At 44.7% G+C, this 14449-nt stretch overlaps 1 protein-coding gene across 3 annotated transcripts in view; it reads left to right on the top strand.

Moving 5' to 3' along the window:
* Positions 1-27: 27 nt before the first annotated feature.
* Positions 28-14449, top strand: part of CAB39L (calcium binding protein 39 like) — a 39344-nt gene continuing 24922 nt past the window's right edge. Inside the window, exon 1 of one of the 3 annotated variants that reach the window (XM_048500988.1) lies at positions 28-184. Coding sequence is in view for 1 of the 3 variants with exons in the window: in XM_048500968.1 (XP_048356925.1) it covers positions 14096-14102 (7 nt within the window). In the remaining 2 variants the exon portion in view is untranslated. Of the gene's footprint in view, positions 263-13892; positions 14103-14449 lie in introns of those variants that run through there. The other 2 variants (XM_048500979.1, XM_048500968.1) reach the window with 2 other exon arrangements.

The raw sequence follows: 14449 nt of genomic DNA on the forward strand, positions 1-14449 counted from the left end.
GAGCCTTTCGGAGCGGAAGGGGCAGGACCGGAAGTGTCTTTCCGGCAAGGCGTGATAGGCTTAAAAATGGGCAACCTGGGTTTCTCCTGGTGATGGCACTTCCTGGTTCCTTACGACGCGTGGTTGTCTTTCTTACTGTCGTGGGGCAAAAATTGACAGCGGCTGCCTGGAGTGAAGCGTAACTGTGAGTGGGCAGCTGTGTCTCGTGTCGTCATTTCCGTCCTCCGAGAAAGAAGTGAAGGATGCTGTCTGGCCACTAACCGTAGGTTTTGTGGCGTGTGTAAAATATCAATTTGAGGGGAGTGTTTTGGAAACGGGGTTATGGCGCCCCTTATTGCAGGGTGGATGGTGATTGCTTGCAGCAACCTTGCAGTGTAGTCCACTGCTGTTTACTTAGTGTCATTTATTTTCAAAGTGTATACCCTGCCTTGTTGCCCCCATTAGGACGGCTGGGGTGATTGGTGCAAGGGGCACGACTGAGAGAGACTGGTGGAGGACGCTCCTTTAGGGTTGCCAACCTCCCAGAGGGGCCACCATATTTGCAATACTTGGGGGTGAGCGCAACAAATATACAGCCAAATGCAATTGCACAAATATCGGCAGGCAGTCGAAGGACGATTTAACTCGGTAAACTTTAAATACGTTTGATGCTATTTGCAACAACAAAACATTTCCCTTGCAGTTCGCTTTAAACCGAAGAATCTTGCAGCGCTTTAAAAGAGTCTTGTATGGTTGCTCTGCTGTTGTATTGGAGGCTGAGGGAAGTCCCCCACATTCTCTGTCAAGTGATTTGGTGGCAAGCATTCATGTTATGTGTATTAGAAACCAGGGAAAGCTTTTGGAACTTCTTTTTGAACTGTGAAAAATACTTTTGTTGTAAATAGCATCAAATGTATTTAATGTTAATCAGCCCTTTGACTGCCAGTCAATATTTGTGCTGTTGCAATTGGTTCTAACCTCCCAGAGGGGCCTGGAGATCTCCAGAATTACGGTTAATCTCCAAATTAGAGACTGGGGAAAGTTCCGAACACTTCTTTTGGAACTGTGAGAGATACTTTTGTTGTAAGTAGCATTAAATGTATTTAACTTTAATCAGCCCTTTGACTGCCAGTCAATATTTGTGCAGTTGCATTTGGTTCTAACCTCCCAGAGGGGCCTGGAGATCTCCAGTAAATTATGGTTAATCTCCAAAGTATAGGGATTAGCTCCTTTGGAGAAAGCGCTTGCTTTGGAATGTAAACTCTATGGCATTATATTTTGCCGAGGTCCCTCCCCCAGGCTCCATCCTGCAGATTGCCAGGAATTTTTTAGTCTGGAGTTGGCAACCCTGTGAGTCCGTTGAGGTAGTCTTCACTTCTAATGGTAGAGGCTGGAATTGGTCCTGTGAGTTTTTTTGCTTCGTGAGCCCAGGGTTGGACAAACATGTATTGAGTTCATTTTAATCTTGCTTTCCCATCACGGAGTTCAGAGAAGTGTACATTGTTCTCCCCGTTTTTCATTTGTGTGACATGAAATGTTATCCCCATAATGGGGTGGTGGTGGCAGAGGTTCAGAGAACGCAATTCAGGATGGTCTCCAGTTCAGCTGAGGAAAATATTGAGGAGTATCCGCAAAACTCAGTTGTGGCAAACACCAACCGGAGTCTAATGACAGCCAAAAGACTACCAAGATTCTGTGGCAAGCAAATAAATCATTCTCACCCCTCTCTGTCGGAATAATACCGGAACAGGGGCACATAGCCTTGAATTATTAACTGAACCCCAACAGAGATGGATTATCACAAGGACCCAATCCAATACTTTCCCATCGGCCATTGCAAAGGGTCGTTACTTATCCATCCCTCTCCAGGAAACTCTTGCCCACATTATACTCGACTGTCCGAGATATGTGGGCATTAGGAATTTCTCTCCCAGGCTGGCCCTAGACAAATCTGAAAGAGAGACTGACAGTTCTGTTGTGGGGCTTCTGTTAAACAATACAGATTTCATGCTCTTGGAAAAAGTAGCAAAATTTATTTTACAAGTGACAGAACTTTCTAAGTAATGTATACTGCTATATACAGTCTTTCTGTCTGCGTTTTGAATGTACTCCTGATTTGTACTTCATAAATGTCTGGTAACGCTCTAGAGCCTATTTTAAATGCCTAATAAAGGTTGTTGTTAACAAGATTTGATCCCAACACTAGCTTTTGTGAAGTAGTCAGTTTTTTCAGAGGCTTGCAGATGTGCTGTCAGTCCATGAGAACACCTCCTGGAATAAAATCCTGTTAGTGTTTCATGTGCCTCTGGACTCCGGTTTATTAGGGAATATTGAATGCAGTAAAGCCACTCTTTGGGCAACAAACAGGCTTGTGAAATGGCGCATACATTTCTGCAGTGCGAGCGGTTCCGCCTTTTTTCTTCTACAAACGCAGTTTTGTCTATGTAAGCGAGTGATGGAAAATAGAGGTATAATTCAGTTCCAAAATATAGTTGTGATCTGGAATATAAATTCTGCTCTACTGTGATACCCAAGGATTATTCTCTGTCCTGTTGTCAGCATTTCCGAGAAACTTGCTGTGTGAGGCAAGATGCTGGACTAGACCAGTGGTGGGATCCAAAAATTTTAGTAACAGGTTCCCATGGTGGTGGGATTCAAACTGTGGCGTAGCGCCAATGGGGCAGGGCGGTGCATGATGGGGGCATGGCCGGGCATTCCAGGGGTGGGGCATTCCTGGGTGGGGCTGTGGCAAGGACGCAGCCACTGCTCCGGTCCTTGGGCAGGAAATGAATGCACGCAGGCGCAGGCTGCCACGCACGCCGGTGCACCTCCTGCTAGACTGCTTCAAGTTCTGCGTGCTACTGCTGAGAGGAGGGGCATAACTAGGCAAAAATCACGTGGCAAAATCACCAATTAGTAACCCCCTCTCGGCACACACAAATAATTAGTAACCTACTCTCGGGAACCTGTGAGAACCTGCTGGATCCCACCTCTGGACTAGACGGACCACTGGTCTGATCTGATGGTGCTGCTCCTATGTTCTGCTCACTGTGGTGGTAGCTAAGGCTGGCTGCTGTTTGCCGCCAAGAGGACAAAATGAGAACGTGCCTGTTTGCTGTGGGCGGCCAAAATCTTTCTTCTAATGGACGGTACAAGGAGACTTTGGCATGAATGAGAACCATGGCTTCCATGATTGACACAATCACGTGAACTGGGAGCAAGAAGACATGTTCTTCTGGGCAGATACCATTGGTCTACACTTGCCCTGGAAGCAATGTGTTGGCCTTAGGGAAAACACTGGATATGCCATTTGGTCATGTGTTTGCCAGTCTCCAGGTGTGGCCCAGAGGTCTTCTGGAGTTTACAACTGGTCTCCAAACTGCATAGAATCAGAAAATTTCTGCTTTGGAGGGTGGACTCTGTGGCATCATTCTCTGTTGAAGTTCTTCCCCTCTGCAAACCCTCAATCTCCAGGAATTTCCGAGCCTGGAGTTGGCAAGTTTGATGATCATGATAGGATGGGGACTGAGGGAGTTGGAGAAACACATCTGAAAACCTGTTGGAGGAGTGATGTTAGAGCCCAGGCAGCAGAGTACCCGTTTCTGGAAGGCTATTTTAACAGTGAACTGTGGTTTAAGAACTGACCTGTTAAGTCCAGGATCTCCAACCTGTGGCCCTCCAGATGTTCATGGACTGTGATTCCCATCAGCTCTGCCAATTGGCCATGCTGGCAGAGGATGATGGGAATTGTAGTCCATGAACATCTGGAGGGCTGCAGGTTGGAGACCCCTGTGTTAAGGGAAGCTAAAGGTGCCTCATTTCCTCTGCAGGGAAGATTGTCATTTGGTATAAACAGGCAGGGGAAAAAGGCTTGGCTAGCAAAGACTAAATTCTAACTTTTATTGGTTCTTGCCGGTTGTGCTGGCTGTGCGATCCTACACCGTTGCGGATGATCAGACTTTTCAGGTTTTGCTCTAAACACTTTGAATGGATTATCAGAGGAAGTTGAGGGCCTCCCTTTGTATTGGTTTTTGGAAGGCCTTGGCAGATTACGTACAATGCTGTGTGGTAGGGGTGAATGTCATTGCATCAAGATTTCTTGTACAGATCTGTTTCCTCAAGTCCCACTTTCACTTTCCATTCTCTCCGTGGCAAGCGAGACCACTTTTAGCATGACCTTCAATTTGCTTCACTATCAAAGCGGGGACATTTGTTTTTTGTTAGTGGCATGATATCCATAAGCTGGTGGAAGTTTGGGGGGAGCCACGATCGCACTTTTGTTTGTTTGTATGTATGTATGTGTCATTTCTTATCCGGCCCTTCCCCCAAGGGTCTCAGGGCGGCAACAACATTTTTAAAACAGGCACAATAAAATCTTGTTAAATAAATTAAAACAATATAAAACAGTGCTAAAAACTAAATCCAGATGGCTACTTACAAAATTCAGTATTCCCTCCTCTACCCCGCCCCGTTGCTGCCTGGTAAGCAGTTGTTATTTTGAAGTGTGTGCAGAGTGCAAATGTGTTTTTATAACGTATGTATGTGTAAGCCACATTGGATTCCTTTTTAAGGGTAAAAGTGGGATGTGAAAAAAATTGACCTGAAAATGCTGTTTGCATCCCTCCCCCCAGACCCCCCTCTCCATATCCTGGTACCTGAATATGTTGAATTTGTGTATATTAAGAAATTCCACATTAGTCTATTTATTCTTTCTTCTTGTTTCAAGACCTGTTTTTACTCCCAGGATCTTTTTAAAATAAGGAGAGAGATTAAAACATAATACATAATACTACTTAATAATTGTTACTTGTATTGTGTGATTTAGACCTATTCTCGCTATGTGTTTCAGAGAGTCTTCTTGCTTAAAACATTTATGCTGCACCTTTCTGTCAAAATTTCCAAGGTGGCTTAAAGATCATAAAAATAAAACATAGCTCAGAATTAAAATTGGATGACACTATTAGCAGCAGGAGCAGACATCACAGTAGTTAAAACCAGATCATCAGCCATAGTAATTTTGATAGCGTTACACTGATATATACAGAATATTTATTTGCGTTATTTATAGTCTGCCTTTCTCACTTTGACTTAAGGAGGATTACACAGAGTAAGTGAAAACAATGGGATAGAGCGTTCAATAAACAGTGCAGTAGGATTATAGTTGTTGAAGCAATCAGAAGTCTAAAAACAGCTGTAGCAAAACATTCCCAGACAATTTATCACAGCAGGAAGACAGTTATTAAGGCCTTCTACCTTATCTCCAGTTGATATGGATAATCATATATAGAGCTGGGTATTCTCATGTATTGATGCCACCCAGTCCTGAAGCTAGAGATAATTTATCTTAAGGACTTTACTTAGAGCGTTAAAAACATGTGGGGACGTGGGTATGATGCTCTCCACCACTAAAGGTGGCACATAAAGCTACTGCAGCCAAACTTTAAAATTCTCTGTTGACTTTTTCAAACACTTACATTACATGCAGAAAAGGCAAGGTGTAGCCATAAGAATAATGTGGTGTCCGGGGTCCCTTTTTGTAACTTCGCACCTCAGAGGACTGACACAAATTTTATCCGCCCAGATTCCCTCTCTTAAGTCAGCTTTCTGATGTAATGACAAGTGAAGATCCAGAAAGAGCCATTGGTTCTTGCGCCTCCTGCATGAAATAACCAACCCTGATCTTCTGTCCCAGTAAAGAGGAAAGTAGCTGTTGGTAAGGAGGTATATAAAGAATTCCGTTGAACATCAGGAGGGCTCTCTTTGAGGTCAGGTGCTAGGTAATTCCTGAATGACCTATCATCTATCAGCAGTTCTCAAACTGTGCGCCCTGGCAGATGACTGCCGTAGGAAGGTCTGGAACATCCTTTGACAAGTCAAGTGCATGGCTGAATGCATGCACCATGCAATTCCCCTCTCAGGCCCCTTCCGCACGTGCAGAATAATGCATTTTCAATTCACTTTCTCAATTGTTTGCAAATGGATTTTGCTGTTCCACACAGTAAAATGCAGCTGCAAAATGCACTGAAAGTGGACTGAAAGTGCATTATTCTGCATGTGCGGATGGGGCCTGAATGGGAAGAATCTGTAGTTTTGATGCTTTCTCAGACACAGGCCCATTATGCATAGAACGCTTACCTCGGGGATCTTTACTGTGCAGTGGGGTTGTAGTGATTTTCTTTTCCTTACCCAGAAAAATCAAAGGATCCTGTAATTAACCTGGCGGGGACTGACTTTGTGGAATCTTGCTCTCAGTTTGGTTCAATTCGTTTAAACGGTTTAATCCAATTGGAACATGAGGTCTCTGCACGTTTTGCCATTTACACGCGAGGAGGCACCCCATTGCCTGCTGCACAACTACACACGCACACAAAGCCTTTATTGGCATTTTAAACAACAGTACATTTATCAACTAACTAAAACCAACTGGAATATATTAAAAGATATACATTAAAATACCCCCGTACATCTGAATATGGCATCCCCCTTAGATATTTTTGTTTTGTCTAGTAATTTTATGCTGTTTGGTGTGTTTACAAAGTATAATGATATATAGATGGATAGTTCTGGAATACGGGAGAGAGATCTGCATTCTTGTTTTGTTGTAGATATTTTGGAGATTTCTAATATATTTGGTCATTGACTGTAAATAAAGTCTTCTTCTTCTACCCCTGTACGAAGTTGGCATAAAAGGAGACCAATGCATAAACAGTGGTTATAAAAATAAATTAATCATGGCTGTTTTGTGAAAGATAGTTGCGCTTAACCAGGTAGCATTTCAAAAAGCTTGCAACGTTCTCACAAATAAAATCACAGGAGCCGTTAAGTAAAAGATTCATGATAGATGTTGACATGTTTAGATCTAACCTCCCTAACAAGGGACAGATATACATGGAGCAAAGAGAGTCATATATAGGGCATTTTAAGAGTACATGCGGAACAGTCTCAACAGCTGCCATTGTACACTGACATAACCAGTTCTTGTAAGGAATGTTGATATATCTGCCGAATGTCATGGCGTTAGGCAGAGCGTTAAAGTGAGCTAGTGAATTCGCTCTGCGTTGTTTGGGATCGCTCCGGGTACACAGATAACTGGTGCAATGCCTAAAAACTGCGGAGCGCAGCTTTTCTCCCCCTCGTGTAACATTCTCTGTTTCTCTCATTCAATTAATGCATTTTAAAATTTTCATTATAGATCCTTGTGGCAGTCTTGGTTTGGAAATTATCAGTTAAGCCTGTGTTGCTGAGTGTCTTGTCTATATCCACTAGCCATCTTAGAGAAGTTGACTTTGACAGAAGTTGATATAGAAAGCTATTAGAGCTGGTCTTGAAATGAATTTGAGACCAGTATCTTAAAGCTTTTGTCCATGTCTCCCATTCAGTGGTGGGATTCTACAACTTCAAGCAACCACCCCCCCCACCCCCCGTCACCCTCTTACCTGGCTGCTGCGCGCTCCCCCCCCCCTTTCCAATGTTGGGCAGGGGAGAGGCGAGAGAAGGTGGTGACTGCGGGCCGGGCTTCTTTCACCTCGGTGCAGGCTGCGCGCCTGGAAGCCAGCTGCGCAGCCCGGGAGTGGGGGCTTTCTCCAGCATTAGCAGTGGCCAGGACGCCTGGGCGGGCTCCAGTCGGGCTGTGGCTGCCGGAGGCTGGCTGACCCAGGCGCGCAGCCTGATCTGCAGCCGGCCAGGGGTGGTGGGATTCCAGCCGGTTAGCTGAATCCCACCTCTGCACCAATTCCATGTTATTTTGTCCAGTTTCTCTACATGGCTCTGGCACCGGCCTGGTGGAACACTCTACCACCTACTGTCCGGGCCCTGCGGGACCTCGGAGAATTCCACAGGGCCTGTAAGACCGAGTTGTTCCACCGGGCCTTTGGAGAGACCAGCCGCTGAGGGTGCCCCCAGCCCCCCTCCCCACTGGCTCCATATGGGTCCCTAATACCATCGGGACCCATTATTCTGTTCTGGGAGGGTTAGGTAAGGGTTTCGTGGGACGCTGTTTTAGGATATAACTGTTGTTTTAAACTGTATGTATGATTTTATATGATGTTTTATATTGTGCACCGCCCTGAGCCCCTCGGGGATAGGGCGGTATATTAAATTAAATTATTATTATTATTAATAATAATAATAATAATAATAATAATAATAATAATAATAATAATAATAATAATAATAATAATAATAATAATAATAATAATAATAATAATAATAATAATAATAATAATGGTGTGTGGGACATACCTTGGAGCCCCCAGAAAACTTTGAAAAAAATATGGCTGCAAAAATTCAATAGAAGACTTAATTTGAGTAACCCATATTGGAGCTCCGAATAGCAGCTGAGGAGTGATCTTAGCATTAAAAATTCCCAATGCAGCGGGAACAAATTGATGACCACTAGTATAGAAAAAATTAATAATCGCCACTAATTATTTATAATAATTATAATAATTATAATAATTATAATAATAAAATTAATAATTCACCTTAGCTTTATTCTCTGCCAGTTTACAGTGATGGGCCCAGGATAAATTATACTGAAATAAAAGCCCTAAATAGCTGAAGTGCTTTAATTGTTCCAAGGCATTATTATTCACTGTCCAACTTCGTTTACGCAAAGATTTTGCGAAAATCATAACTTTTGATTTGTCATAATTAAGAGTCAACCTATTAGAATAGCAGTAGTCTGCACTACAATTTAGTAGGCTTTTCAGGCCTACTTGAGAAATTGACAGAAAGACAGTGTCATCAGCATAAAGCAAAATAGAAAACATGGGAGGAACCCAATCATGGCGAGGTTTCCATCTATTTTAGTTAAAGCTGCAGGTAGATCGTGAAGAAATAAAATAAACTAGGTGCTAGTGGGAAGCCCTGCTTGACCCCCCTATTTACCACAATGATCTCTATTTGCTTACCATCCCTTAAAGTTCTTACTTGGCAAGTTGTGTTTGTATGGAATACTTTAATTAAAGCTAGGAGTCTTTTTTCCATATTCAAAAGGTTTAATTTGTGCCATAAAAGTTCTTTGCTGGCCTTGCGGCCTTAATAAACTATTCATTCATTAATTCATGCCATAAAAGTTCCCTATCCACTGAGTTGAAAGTGCCTTTCAAGCACCTTCTGTACTTCTGCAGTAGCAACCTCTGCTTCTGCCTCCTATGCACAGCTGGCTCGTCACTGGGTTCCCTAGGAGGATCTGCAGGCTCCTCCACCTGCATGTCATCAGGCAGGAAAGGGCTGGGCGTTGGTTCTGCTGCCTGGTCTTCCCCAGGAGCAGCCAACTGGCTGCACTGTGTCTTTAGGTTCTGCCTCAGAGTCCTCCTTATCCTGGTAAGTACCCTGGGGCTGGCTCATGGCACCTTATGATTTGAAGGTGGGGCTATTATATTCCCATTAAGGGAAAGAATAAGCGGGAGATGATCACTGATGATAAGCTGCACAACTAGCCTGCTGAATTCTCCTGGGTCTCTTGTTTTTCATGATTCCCTTAACTCCGCCCATCGACTTACTCTTAAAGGCATAGATCTCATCACACCTGGTAGCTGCAAGATTGCTGGCTTTGTTAAAGCCCTTTAAACTGCTGTTATATCGATATTGCTGTGGTTGCAGTTATATTGATATTGTAGCTCCTTTGCCAAAATAATCCCCCCCCCCCAAAAAAAATAAAAGAGGCAAAGCAATTCCCTGGACCACACTGTGCTAAAGAAGGGGACCATGTCCTAAAACTAATATTTCCCCCCCCCCCCACATACACAAAAATACTTGCTGCTGCTGCTGCGGTGAGTGAGAGAGGCTTATTATTTTGCTATTCCTTGGTATTTCAATATCCCTGTATTAGATCTAGCATTATTTTGATAATTCTAATGTGGTACAAATGCTTGAAGTTGAAATAAAGTTCTACAAAGTCCACCCAATCATCGGGGAGGGTGAAAGTAGAGCCGGGAAGATGGAGTGGAGCCAAAAAGCCCGAAACAAGGTCACTCTTTGCCCACTCCCAGAAACATCAGAGATAATGGGATCTGCTGCACAGTGGGGGGGGGGGGGGATGTGTGCCGAAAAGAATTCTCCCTTCAATTTGGGGCAAAGCACCAGTTTATAATCAGCCCTAGACAAGCAATAGTTTCCTAGGAAAGGGAGAGCGGACACTCTGGGATTCCCAGATGCAAGAGGCTCCAAGGTGCGTTGTTATTGCCTATGAATTGTGGCCCAACCTTTGATAAATCTAATGTGGTACCAATGCTTGAAGTTGAAATAAAGTTTTACAAAGTCTGCCCAATCATCGGGGAGGGTGAAAGTAGAACGGGGAAGAGGCTGCAAGGCGCACTGTTATTGACTATGAATTGTGGTCCCATCTTTGCCCTCTTGAGACAGGAGTTTCCTCATCGCGAGTCTGAGTTGAACGGCTCCAGGTGAAACAACTCCTTTCACATCTCAGGTGGGGATGTTACAGGCAGATTCATATGACTTTCATGACAAAGCAGGCTTGTCTTGCTTTAAGTTGGAAATGAAACACCAGGCTGCGCTTCCTCTTGGGGAAGTGGCACTTATATTATGCCGATGGGGAAGAAACGGAGATAAACCGGCCTAGCGATACAGCTTGTGGGTCTTCCTGCCCTGCTTGCGAGCCATTCAGTGGTGTGTGTACGTGAGGGAGCTCAAATGGATTTCCAAGACCTCTTTCATTCAGGTACGATGCTCACAGCGCTGTCGTTTACGTGACTCTCTGGTTTTTGATGTTTGGGAATATAGCGAGCCTTTTGTCTTAACTTTGTAGTTGATTGGTCAGAAACCTTCTTGGAGGGAGTATGGGATTTCCCCCCAAGATTCATAGGCTCAGAACTGAACTGCTAGTGCTGAGGCTCTCAATAATGCCTTACCTCCCTTCCCTGTCTAATGCTAACCATCGTAGAGCCTTCTGCCTACTGCGCTATAATGCCCTTTCGCCTACCTATACTTCTGGGATTTATAGCAAAGTACCAATTGAGGGCAGAACTTGCAGTTGTCAAACAGGACGTGTGGAAAACACAGAACATATTCTACTTGAATGTCCATATTATGATGAGATACGTAGGATGCTTCTTCCCTATGACCAGGCAAACTCCTCTTTGGCAAAGAAAGAAAAGATCAACATATTGCTATCAGGTACAAATAAACACCTAACGTATTCTGTTGCCAAGTTTGCTTGGATCTCGAGCAAAATCAGGAAGGTTCGACAGAGCTCTACCGGCTGTGGCAGTTAATTTCCCTTTATTATTATTAGATGGATACTGTCTCTATTATTGTGTACTCATATCCTGAATTTTCTTATGCTTTTTATCTGTATTTTATTATTTGTTTTAATCTGTGTTTTTGTAAATTCAACTCATTGGTATCTTGCTGGTCAATGACCGTAAATAGATAAAATTGCTAGTGCTGAGCTTGATCTCAGAGGGTGTGTGTGTTTGGGGTCCTCACATGGATATGGGAGGGACAGCTGTCAGGAAACAGTGTTAATTTAAGTGGTTCTGGTGGGTTTCCCGGGCTGTGTGGCCATGGTCTGGTGGATCTTGTTCGTAACGTTTCGCCTGCATCTGTGGCTAGCATCTTCAGAGGCGTATCACAGAGGAAAGTCTGCTACACACTGTGTCCTAACAGACTGCCCTCTGTGATACACCTCTGAAGATGCCAGCCACAGATGCAGGCGAAACGTTAGGAATGAGATCCACCAGACCACGGCCACACAGCCTGGAAAACCCACCAGAACCAGTTGAGTCTGGCCATGATAGCCTTCGACAATACAGTGTTAATTTAGTAATATTAACTAGCTATCCTGGTGATCCCAAAAACGGTTGGGACTCGACTTAAGATTTGCAAGACCCAGGTTGGAATCTTCACACGGTGGGTGACCTGGGGCCTGTCGCACGCTGTTCGCCTAACCCACCTCACAGGGTTGTTGTGCCGATACAGTGGAGAAGAGAAGGGCATAAGTTGCTTTGCCTCCTCGTTGAGGAAAAAGGTGAAGTATAAATGGAATAAATAAATAAAGCCCCATTGTAGTTTCCACTGCTCCTGTCGGGCTGGATGGTAAACTTTGCTCAAGGGAAGGGAATCTAATGTGGAAATGTTATTAGCCAGAGCATTTCACTTCTCAAAGATGGATATCAGATAGATTGATAAGCCCATGGTTGGCGATCACAAATGTTTTAAGAGACCCATGAGATCAGGTAGCTAGAGAGCCAGCTTGGAATAGTGGTTAAGAGCAGATATATTCTAATCTGGAGAACTGGGTTTGATTCCCCGCTCTGCCACTTGAGCTGTGGAGGCTTATCTGGGGAACTAGATTAGCCTGTGCACTCCAACACACGCCAGCTGGGTGACCTTGGTCTAGTCACAGTTCTTCCGAGCTCTCTCAGCCCCACCTACCTCACAAGGTGTCTGTTTTGGGGAGAGAAAGGGAAAGGGGATTGTAAGCCCCTTTGAGTCTCCTTACAGGAGAGAAAGGGGGGGATATAAATCCAAACTTTTCTTCTTCTAAATGTGGTGGGAAGGGAACTGGTGCTGCTGCGGGGGGGGGACGGGACTTTCGATTTCAGAGGGGCAAATGGGTAGGTGATAGAAATAAGCTGTTTTCTGGCCCTACTTTCCTAAGATGGTGAGGCCATATTAAGAGGATAATCTCCCAGTTGGGGTGTGGTGGGGTTTCTGTGTTGTATGGCCGTGTTCCAGTAGCATTTTCTCCTGACGTTTTGCCTGCATCTGTGGCTGGTATCTTCAGAGGAGATCCAGGTGGGGCTGAGAGAGTCCTGAAAGAACTGTGACTAGCCTAAGGTCACCCAGCAGGCTTCATGTATAGAGGCAAGGAAACAAATCCAGTTCACCAGATAAGAATCTGCCGCTCAAGTGGAGGAGTGGAGAATCAAACCCGGTTCTCCAAACTAGAGGCCAACTGTTCGTCACCTCGACACCATGCCGGTGCCCACCAGTACCTTGTCTTATGCCCACTAAGTGTTTGTAGGAAGTGTGTGGGGCTTGGTATGGCCTTTGCCCAGCAAGGTTTCTGATTGGCTGTTGGAGATTTGATTGGCAGTGCAGATTTTTTATGATGTTGCTTTGTCAACAGCTGATCCGCAGCACCAAGAACTGCACTGTTGCTGAAGGTAAGCTGTGGCAACCATTTAGTGATGGGCTTTGCCTCCTACAGGTGCCATTTTATGACGGCCATTTTATTGTAGTGCGCACCATACCACGTCAGAGTTCCCAGCATGCCCATAGGCTCAAAATGGTTGAGGACCTTGGCATCAGAAGGAAGCTGAGCCGAAAATAAGAGTATAGCAGAGAGCTGTGTAACAGAATCGGGTGTGAAGTGGGCAGCCCAGCGTGGTGTCGTGGTTAAGAGCAAGTGCACTCTAATCTGGAGAACCGGGTTTGATCCCCCACTCTGCCACTTGAGCTGTGGAGGCTTATCTGGGGAACCAGATTAGCTTGTGCACTCGAACACATGCCAGCTGGATGACTTTGGGCTAGTCACAGTTCTTCGGAGCTCAGCCCCACCCACCTCACAGGGTGTTTGTTGTGTGCGGGGGGGTGGGTGGGAGAGAAGGGCAAGGAGATTGTAAGCCTCTTTGAGTCTCCTTACAGGAGAGAAAGGCTGGATATAAATCCAAACTCTTCTTCTTTTACACCAGAAAAATATAAACATTTTAAAAAGCCATACACGAATAATATTAGCCTCATGCCTTTTATTTTGTTGTTCTAATGGATCCCGAGTCCAACTTGTATCTCTGGTTAAAAACGGCAGATCAACCACAGTATTTAAATAAAGAATTGTCTTCACGCACTGACCTGATTGAACTGAACGTTGAGAGCCGGGTGGCGTGCGGGGTGAAGGGGAGGGAGGAACTTGCAACTGCCCATTCACAAAGCTGGTTTGACCAGAAACAGAGCTGCCCGGGGCAGATTTGAGACAAACCCAGCTCGGGACCTGCACACTGGAGAAGAGTGGAAATTTACCGGGCCCGCTTCTTGCAGCCTGGCACAAGGGGCTCATTTCCCCCAACCATCAGGTTACTGCTTACGGCTCACGGGTGGATTCTCCAGTCTCATTTCTCGGCCAATGTGTCCTCAAGAGGGGAAGCGTTAAATGAAAGGTAAATAAAGAGAGTCTTCCTCGGATTTCTGCTAGTCTCTCTCCCCCCACTCCCTTTCGCTTCACCAGGGGGTTGGTCTCCCTTGCATCCAGGCACAGTGAATGTGCTTCAGCTAGTTAAGCAAATAAAGCTAAGAAACATGAAGGGACTCTTTAGGTTATTGCTTATTTCCTACAGTAAGCTACAAAGCCGTGCGCTGCCAAGTATTTTGCAATCGCTCTCTCCCCCCCCCCCCCACACACCTTTATAGCATTTTAACTTGATCTATGCAAACTAAATTTATAGCCAGGCATATTTTAAGAAATAAATAAACCACCCATCAGCCAAAAGAAAACTCTGAGCAGCTC

The sequence above is a fragment of the Sphaerodactylus townsendi genome, linkage group LG01 (genome assembly GCF_021028975.2).
Source record: "Sphaerodactylus townsendi isolate TG3544 linkage group LG01, MPM_Stown_v2.3, whole genome shotgun sequence".
Lineage (NCBI taxonomy): Eukaryota > Metazoa > Chordata > Lepidosauria > Squamata > Sphaerodactylidae > Sphaerodactylus > Sphaerodactylus townsendi.